The 10,028-nt window shown below is 34.6% G+C and overlaps 3 protein-coding genes across 3 annotated transcripts; all 3 read right to left on the minus strand.

The window, feature by feature from the left end:
• Nucleotides 1-816: 816 nt before the first annotated feature.
• On the minus strand, nucleotides 817-1,839 carry LOC126552553 (uncharacterized). Its single transcript, XM_050207271.1, has one exon. The coding sequence runs from the start codon at nucleotides 1,837-1,839 to the stop codon at nucleotides 817-819; it is 1,023 nt and encodes a 340-aa protein (XP_050063228.1).
• A 652-nt stretch (nucleotides 1,840-2,491) lies between these two features.
• LOC126552554 (ATP-dependent DNA helicase PIF1-like) lies at nucleotides 2,492-3,667 on the minus strand. The gene has a single exon (XM_050207272.1). It carries the CDS (start codon nucleotides 3,665-3,667, stop codon nucleotides 2,540-2,542), a length of 1,128 nt encoding a protein of 375 aa, XP_050063229.1. The 3' UTR covers nucleotides 2,492-2,539.
• A 3,832-nt stretch (nucleotides 3,668-7,499) lies between these two features.
• LOC126552555 (uncharacterized) lies at nucleotides 7,500-9,503 on the minus strand. The gene has a single exon (XM_050207273.1). The coding sequence runs from the start codon at nucleotides 9,501-9,503 to the stop codon at nucleotides 7,500-7,502; it is 2,004 nt and encodes a 667-aa protein (XP_050063230.1).
• Between the last annotated feature and the right edge of the window lie 525 nt (nucleotides 9,504-10,028).

Genomic DNA, 10,028 nt, shown 5'->3' on the forward strand with positions numbered 1-10,028 from the left:
TTTTTTTGGCTATGTTAGACGGGTTAGCATTTTTGCCAATGAATAAAGTTTACGACGGAATGTAATATTTAAAGACGGTTTGTACAGAAGAAGCTACAGAGGTTCTTGATTATTTCGATTCCACATATGTCAATGGTACATATAGAAAGTCAGGAAAAGGTATGGTTTTAAAATTAAAAAAAAAATAAACCGTTATTTCCACCAGAAATATGGAACGTTCACGAGGCTACGATAAACAGTCAACATCATACAAACAATATTTGCGAGAGTTGGAACAACCGTTTTACGCATCTTGTCGGACACGCGCACCCAACCGTCTGGAAGTTAATTTCTAAAATGCGAGAAGAGTTAGGAGTAGATAGAGCTAAAATAGCGTTACAAGAATTAGGTGAAGGGATTCCAACACCAAAAAAACGTACGGTGAACGTTTAAAAAACTTATGTTCTAGAGTGGCCATTGACGAAATATCGGTGGAAGAATTTTTAATTAATATTGGCCATTGCATTCGAAAACGAAATAAATATTAGTTTTAAATTATATAATTACTAGCTGACCCGACACGGCGTTGTACGTGTGTTACTTTCTTTTTTTGCATTTTCGTATGCCGTGTGTTAATTTTTAATTTAATCTTATTGATAGTGCTAATATTACGTCGAATTCACAATTTAATTGTTTGTGTGTGTGTGTGTATGTGTGTGTATGTGTTAATTGTTATAGCACTATTAGATTCAAATAAAAACAATTTAATAACTTTATTAATTATTTAGTTTATTTTATTTATAGGATTTGAATATTGTTATTATTTTTTTATTATTATTATAGCACCTCCTTATAAGCTACATTGGTTGTTTTTCTGTTTGGGGCAAGAATGACTAAGCTTGTAGGGGAACTAACTCTGGAGCATGCCACATAAAATTGCCCATCTGTAAAGCAATCATCACTCAAGTCAATCCCTGCTATTTTCAACGACTGCCCTTGCGACTTATTTATAGTCATTGCAAAAGATACCTTGATAGGAAACTGCAGTCTTTTAAATTCGAATGGATAGTTTGATGATAAAAGTGGTATACGTGGTATAAACGTTGATTCTCCTTGAGCACAACCTGTAATTATTGTTGCCTCAATTACATTGTTTTGGAGTGCTTTCACGCACAGTCGAGTACCATTGCAGAGTTTGGGTGGGTGGAGATTTCGCAACAGCATAATTGGAGCTCTTACTTTAAGGACTAACTCATGTGCTGGAAAGCCAGGGGGATTAAGTGCGTTGAGGAACTCCACAGGATAGTGAACTGCGTCATCTGTCTTCAGTACCATGTCTATAGACTTATACTCCATTTCTGTTCCCTCTAATGATTTAAGAATAATTTCATTAATCACAGCTGCCCTGTCATTTTTAGGGGTCAAAATAGCGCGCTCACATAACCAATCCATCGATTTGTTTTTTATATCGGCAATATCAGGATAAATTTGAACTATAAGTTCTTGTAGTGTTGTCACTACTAAACCTAAATCCTTAGTGATAACCAACTTCCCATCTAATTCGGGAAAATCTCCATTTCCTATTTTGAGTAGAAGTTCAGAGAATTTTCCAGCTGTGACATCACCTCCCAGGTGGACCCTCATATTCTTTTTGAGGGAAAGTTGTTCTATTAACGGCCATAAATAAGAAGCTTTTATGCAAGCCTTAACTTCATCTGCTCGACTTCCTCTTGGTATAACTGGTAGAGTTTGCCTAAAGTCTCCAGCTAAAAGAACAGTTGCTCCTCCCATCACTTCATTTTTATTTCTTATATCTTTAAGAGATCTATCAAGTGCCTCAAAACATCTTTTATGCGCCATAGTGCTTTCATCCCAGTAGTATACATTTGTATGTTCTGCGCACTTTTGACTGCGGAGATTGCAAATTTTTAAGGGGGATTTTTCCCCTCAAACTTTTTTTGTCTCCGCTCTACCAGACTGCGGTGATTTTAAAATTTTCAGGTGGATTTTCCCCCTCAAACTTTTTTTTCTCCGCTGTACCAGTAAAAAAAACACTGATTTTCAAAAACCATAATGTATGTTCTGCTCACTTTTGACTGCGGAGATTTTTAAAATTTAAGGTATAGTTTCCGCCTTTAACCAATTATTTTTTCCCCTGTTACACATAAAGTTTAAACAGTTTATACACACTTCAACACTATTTATTTCCCTTGTAAGTTAAAAATTCAGGTTATACTGTAATTTCATTTTTTTTAATAAACTAGCTGACCCGACACGGCGTTGCCCGTGTGTTACTTTCTTTTTTTGCATTTTCGTATGCCGTGTGTTAATTTTTAATTTAATCTTATTGATAGTGCTAATATTACGTCGAATTCACGACGAAAGATATGTAATGTGGCAGTTTTTGTGCCTACGTATTTTAAAAAATTCTCCTGAACAGAACCGTCACCCTGGTGATAGGGCGTTGTGAATAAAAAATAATTAAATAAAACATATATAATGATTTAAAAGTAAGTAATCGCTTTATTGTTAATCATGTGAATCGTAATTATTATTATTATCATTGTAGTGCTTTGTGGTATACGATGTTTTTTGTTTGATTACCTGGCGCATAGCTAAACCAATCTGATGGTTTTCCAACACGGGAACAGGCAACATACAATTGACCATGTGAGAAACATGGGTTTTCTAGATTAGTACCACAAACACTTAATGATTGCCCCTGGGACTTGTTTATAGTCATAGCAAAAGCAAGACGCACTGGAAACTGTAGTCGTTTAAACTCAAATGGCACATCAGTCGGAATCATTGGGATGCGCGGTATGAGAACATCTTCTCCTTTATACTTTCCTTTGAGTATAGTTGCTTCTATCACATTGTTTAGTAATTTTTTTATCGCTAACCGTGTACCGTTGCAAAGACGCGGTTGGTTGATATTTCGCAACATTATAACCACCGATCCAACCTTTAATTGAAGACTGTGAGGTGGCAATCCTGGCAAATCCAGCGAGTTTAAAAATTCCGGTGGATAGTTGACTACATCATCTTGATTAGTAGCCAAATCAACTGATTTATATATCCTCAATTCGCCTGTAATTTGTTCTTGAATTTTGAAATTTAATTCATTTACATCTATGTTTTTTGCAGCCAGTATAGCTCGTTCGCTCAACCAATCATGGTTTCTGTAATTTTGAGAAACATCTGGAAACACCTTCTGAATAAGTTCATCTTTTGATCGAGTTAACTGACAAAAACTTTGAGGAAAGTTAATGCAGCCAGTCAACATGTCTATAGGAAATTTGCCATTACCAATGTCAATGAGTTGTTTAGAGAATATGTTTCCAGATTGGTCGTTTTGCAACTCGACACGCATATTCTTGCTTAAATGAAGTACTTTGACATGTTTCCACAAACTGGAGGACTTTAGACATGCATTGAGTTCATCAGCTGGCGTTGATCGTGGAATCACCGGCAATGTTTGACGAAAATCTCCTGCTAATAAAATTATTGCACCACCAAATCGGTTATTATTGCTCCGTATATCTTTTAAGGTTCTGTCCAAAGCCTCCAAAGATTTTTTATGTGCCGTCGTGCATTCATCCCAAACAATCAATTTACATTGCTGCAAAACCTTTGCCATTGCAGAGTTCTTCGAAACGTTGCAGGTTGGAGTTTCATTGCTTTGCATATTTAATGGCAATTTTAGTGCTGAATGGGCTGTTCGACCACCTTTTTGATTCCCGACGAAGCGAGTGCAAATGCAATTTTATTTTGTGAGCGAATTGTTGCTAATATTAATGAAATCAAAAAAGTTTTTCCTGTACCACCAGGTGCATCTAAGAAGTAAATCCCTCCAGTTTCATCATTTGTTACTTTCATAAGAGTTTCAAATACATACTTCTGTTGTTCATTTAACAGGGGAAGATTTGTTTGAATTAATTCTTTCAAAGCGTTGAGATCATACAGTCTTTCTCGATGCAACTCTTGGTTAAAAGCGTCATGCATTGGCAATTGGGCGCGGTCAGGCCTAATTGAATTAATAGTTTGTTTGACATTATCAAGCACATGTCCTCAATTGAAATCAATGCTTCATTGTAAATTTCTCCACTGATTTGTATATTTGGATTTCCCATTCTATTCTGTATTTGATACAAAATATCATCACACATATAATCTTTGTACTTGATCCACAAATCAATTGGGTTTGATGGGAAGCATGCAGATATGATTATAGAAAACAATGTTCGTATTTGATGAGCGTGTGATGATATTACAGCATCATTGAGAGTTTGATCCCAATGAACGTCATTTTCAAGCAATTGCAAACGTTGACAGGCTTCTCTGTAGGATACACACAATTCACCATCAACAGTTCGTAACTGTTGGAATGATGTTGGGCCACGTACATTGACTAATAGCAGTCGTAAGTAAAAACATTCATCATTGCTTGGATGTACTGAATAAATCCGGCCAATCGCATCGGTGGAATATACATCTGTATATCCTGGAACTGGTTTTCCTTGTTTCCGTTGTATAAATCTCCTTGAGGATCAATCATTTCCGAGGAGTCTTTTCACGAGATGACTTACCTAAAAAACCACGAACAATTGAATGTGGTATATTAAACTTAGACGTATCTTTAGGTGATGGAAGTCATTGGGTAGCGTTTTACAAAATTAAAGATAAGGTTGTATATTTTGATAGCTTCGGTGATTTACCTCCACCAATTGAATTACAAAACTATTTCAAAGGAAACACGATTATATATAACTATTCAAATTATCAAGATTTTAATTCATTTAATTGTGGACATTTATGTCTTGGATTTTTACAATGTATGAATCAATTACATTAAGTTTAACTGGTAATACAACTACATTATCTGTACATTATTTTCCAGCAATTGATGTGTACGATGACTCGGAAATTGCTTTGTTAAATTTACAAACATATAATACATTTCCAAACATAAATGAAACTAATAACCAGTTTGAAATACATTTAGAAAACCCCGATCGTTTACTAAATAATAATAAATTCCAACCTGTTTTATCACACTGAAAAAAGGGTGTTACGGTATTAAGGATATTAAAAATCAAATTTTAACGCAAATAGATGACTTTCATAATGTTAACGAATACATTGGAATAAAACTAACAGAGAAAATAACTTTTGATATCGGGATTGATCAAGTAGATTTTAGGACAACCATATTCAGTAATGCAACAATACGTTTTAACGTAGCAAACAGTATAGGACCTTTATTAGGATTTGAATAAACAAATTATGAACCACACTTGCAAAACATTGATGGTCATCGTTCAAAGAAAGTGGTAAATTTAAACAGTGTTAATTCAATAAAAGTAATGTGCAATATAGCTCAAGGTTCATTCAACAACCACATGCCAAGTCATTCAATTTATGAGTTTTCTCCTACTGAGAACATAGGGGCGAAGCTGATTCAATCTCCAACTAACCAAATATATTATAAATTAAATAAAACAAATATCGATTTAATAACTATACAATTAGTTGATCAAGATCATAATCCGATAAACAATTTAGGTTAGGTTATCAATCTACATTTTAAACGTTACGGATCTTATGATGGGATTAAAATTTAATATAAGCCCATTACAAAAGATAAATCTTGCTAGTCATATAACTAAAGCGTTACCGGTAACATCGAATAAAGTAAAAAAAATAACAACGAAAAATAAAACAATTTTAAAGGCTTTAGGTTATAAATTAAAGCAGAATGCCAGAAAGTGATATTTTAGATATAAGTTCACCGTTTGAAACCGATTCTAAAATTACGAAAATCGAATATCATTCATATACACCGTATACAACTTCATTTAATAATAATGATGAAATACGTATATCAATCCAACAAACAGATGTTTATCCGTATCTGAATGAAAGCTTTATATATTTAGAAGGTGAAGTATCAGATGCTGGAAAAGTAAAACTTACTAATAACGGTTTTTCCTATCTCTTTGAACAAATACGACTTGAAATCAATGGAATAGAAGTAGATAGTACACGTGTACTTGGTATTACCAGTTCGTTAAAAGGTTATCTATCAGGTACACCTGATAATTATAATTGTTATGAAAATGCTGGTTGGATATTTAAAAATAGTTCAAACCCAGCAAATAGTAATGGAGAATTTAGTGCATGCATTCCGTTAAAATATTGGTTAGGTCTATTTGAAGACTTTAAAAAGATATTAGTTAATTCTAGATTAGAACTAATATTAACTCGAAGTCATAGCGATTTAAACGCTCTAAAAGTAATTACTAGTGGAAGTACAATTCTGGAAAAGTTGTTTTGAAAAAAATAGTTTGGAAGGTTCCACATATTACTGTTGATGATGAAGAAAGGTTAAAATTATTAAAACTTATTGAAAAAGAAAAAAGTTTGTTTATCCCGTTCAGATCTTTTGAAACTTTTGAATATCCTGAACTCGGAACCACAAAAAAAGTTGTATGGAACCTAAAAACTGCTTCAAAATTAGAAAAACCTCGATTCATTATAATCGGATTACAAAAGGGACGTAAAAATTCGTTAGAAAAAGATTGTGGTGTATTCGATCATTGTAATATAACTAATGTAAAAGTATTTTTAAACTCAATAGCATATCCTTATGATAATTTAAATTTGGATTTTGCTAAAAATAATTTTACCTTATTATATGATATGTATACATCGTTTCAAGAATCGTACTATGAAAAAAGTATTCGGAACCCGATATTAAGCCCATCTACATTTCTAACGCAAGCTCCAATTATTGTTATCGATACGTCAAAACAGAATGATTCAGCTACAGCTTCATCAGTAGATGTTCAATTAGAAATTGAAGCATCAGAATCTCTTTCAGGTGTAACTGCTTATTGTTTATTAATTCATGATCGCATTGTAGAATATGTACCTTTCACTAGGGAAGTAAGAAAACTAGTTTAATCAATTTAAAATTAATTTAGAATAATGAGACAATACATATAAATATATTTTTTTTATTTTTTAAAAAAAAACATGACTAAAAAATATAAAAATGAAGTGTGTATATACACTGCTTAAACTTTATGTGTAACATAGAAAAAAATTAATTGGTTGTAGCGGAATACTCCGTCTGTGTTACACGGGAAATAAATAGTGTATACACTGTTTAAACTTTATGTGTAACAGGGGAAAAAATAATTGGTTTTAAATTTTTTTAAATCAGTGTTTTTTACTAGTACAGCGGAGAAAAAAAAAGTTTGAGGGGAAAAATCCCCCTTAAAATTTTACAATCTCCGCAGTCAAAAGTGCGCAGAACATACATTATGGTTTTTGAAAATCAGTGTTTTTTTACTGGTACAGCGGAGAAAAAAAAGTTTGAGGGGGAAAATCCACCTAAAAATTTTAAAATCACCGCAGTCTGGTAGAGCGGAGAAAAAAAAAGTTTGAGGGGAAAAATCCCCCTTAAAAATTTGCAATCTCCGCAGTCAAAAGTGCGCAGAACATACAAATGTATACTACTCATCCCAAACAATAAACTTACAATCGCGAAGCACTTTGGCTATATTACTTTGTTTTGGTATATTACACATTGGCGTTTCTATGTTAATGAGATCGATAGGAAGTTTGAATGCTGATTGGGCCGTCCTCCCCCCCTCCAAAAGCGTAGCAGCAAAGCCAGAAGATGCAACAGCCAAAGCAATACTACGATTGCTCCTTACTTTTGTCAAAAGCAAGTTTATAAGAAAAGTTTTTCCTGTTCCTGCAGGAGCACTTAAGAAAAAAATTTTTCCAGTATCATATTTAATGCTGTGCATTATCCGACTATAGACATTGTATTGCTCGTTCGTCAGTAAGGCCTCGTTGCTCACTACTACCTTTGTTAAGGTATTCAAGTCGTAGTTTATCTCTCTCTGATAGACTATGTTTTTAAAGTTATTTTCTGTCCTTGTTGGTTGAGGTAGCCCATAATTTGATATACTCTGACCTCCTACAGCAAGCACTGCATCTTCAATTTGTATCAAACATTTGTTGTGAGCCTCATCTTCTTGGTCAGCATCTATTTGTCGGATAATATCCTCTGAAAGATTGTTTTTATGTGTATCCCAAAGAGTTAAGGGATCCGATAGTTGACAAAATACTAACATTACTGTAAATTGTTCCCGCAGCTTGGAAGGAGAATCACTCAAAAAAGCTTCATTTAACGTATTGTTCCAGTGATTATCATCTTCAAGCAAACCTAACACATTACAGGCAGATTGGAATGTATTATGGAGGATACCATTAACAGTCTTTAGGTCTGAAAAAGATGTTGGTCCTCTAATTTCATGAAGAAGCATACGAAGATAGTAGCATTCAGTATTGTGTGGATGGATAGTATACACTCTTCCTAATGCATCGTCCTTCTTTACGGTCGGCCAGCCATCTACATTCCTTCCCTGCTTCCTTCTTTGAAACTTATTATTCTTAAATACAAAGTAAGAAGGCACTTCCGAATAAAGGAGGGTTTTTGCGAAAACGTCAGTTTTGCATAACTCAAAAAATGCTAAAAGCGTAGTCTTAGTAGGATTATTGAGCTTCTCTGCCAAGTTATTAGGGGTGAAGTATACTCGCTGACCATTCTCAAGGTGGACGGCTAGATGAAAAACCGTAAGATATCGTTCATGAATGGACAATGATAATATTCTCCATACTGCTTCGGCACTGCTGATATACCTACCACTTTCGTACATTGTGATCTCATCCTTCTGGTTTTCTATCGTAAACGCTACTTGGTCACTGCCCTTGTTTACATACTTACAGATGTACTTAATACACTTAACAGAATGACACATCTCTACATTGATGTGACAATTGAAAGTACGTAATAAGACTGGGTTGTAAGGCACAACCCAATGGTTGTCTAAATCAAGTCCTTTAATTCTTACAGTAAAACCACCGTTATTTGTAGACCTCCTCTTGTACTCTGGGTATCCATCGTCTCCTGGCTGTGTTTCTCGGCAAAGTTTTCTAGGGTATCTTTTACTGCATGTATTTTCTTTCATGCAAGGAGCATTAGGATTTAAGCTGCCGCAGGGACCATGAATCATGTTACTTTTGATGATGTCATATAAAAGAGGATCTTGCTCGGGGTCTGGTATTTCGGCACTGATGACATTATTAATTATGTTTGATGAAATTCGATTCTGTAGCCACAGTAAGATGTGAACTTGAGGCAATCCTCGCTTTTGCCACTCCACAGAATACATATAGCACCGTACGTCACCAAATAATTTTCCTTTAGTCAAGAGTGCCATTAATTTCTTTACTTTAATATGAAATATTCTCGCTAAAATGTCATGACGATCGTGCGGCTTTTGTCCAGAAAACAGTGCATCTGTGATGTCTTTCCAAGTAGGGTTACAGGTAAATGTGATGAATAGATCAGGGCGATCATGTACGCGGACATATGTCATGGCATCTTGAGTTCGTTCATGCATATACCTAGGTCCACCCGTAAATGATGAAGGAAGTACTACCATTTGACCTAGATCAGTTGCATTAACATCATTCCTCCCCACAGCATCTTTGAGATGAATACAGTTCTCAGCTCTTAGCTGTTTCTGATGATTCCTAATAAAATTCAACCTTTCAGTTTCAATTTTTGCGTATATATCGACCAAAAATTGACTGAAGAAGGAGCGGAAGTATACAATATGGTTAACTTCATCTTGCCTAATCATAATTCGGTAAGCATAAAAGGATGCCGCAGAAACTTTTTTTTTCAAGAGGCAATTTCGTAGTGGGATTACGCAATGGTATGTCATAAGAGTATCCGTCCTCGCCATTGCAAAACATAAGTGGATACTGCAGAGCGTCGTATGCTCGATGAATTTCACTGATACGCTGTAATTTATTATCGTGACTTTGAAGTACGATGTCTCTATTTTCAAATTGCTGACTTCCAATTATCAGAGCTATTTCATTTTGTGTTGGTGCGTTAAAGCGACCAACATGAGCATTATTTGGTTTTCTGTCTGCACGGATGACCACTTTAAATTCTTTAC

This window comes from Aphis gossypii, chromosome X (genome assembly GCF_020184175.1).
Source record: "Aphis gossypii isolate Hap1 chromosome X, ASM2018417v2, whole genome shotgun sequence".
Taxonomy (NCBI): Eukaryota; Metazoa; Arthropoda; class Insecta; order Hemiptera; family Aphididae; genus Aphis; species Aphis gossypii.

Coding starts and splice junctions, on each gene's coding strand:
- LOC126552553 (XM_050207271.1), bottom strand. CDS start 1,839: ATGGCGCATAAAAGATGTTTTGAGGCACTTGATAGATCTCTTAAAGAT.
- LOC126552554 (XM_050207272.1), bottom strand. CDS start 3,667: ATGCAAAGCAATGAAACTCCAACCTGCAACGTTTCGAAGAACTCTGCA.
- LOC126552555 (XM_050207273.1), bottom strand. CDS start 9,503: ATGGTAGTACTTCCTTCATCATTTACGGGTGGACCTAGGTATATGCAT.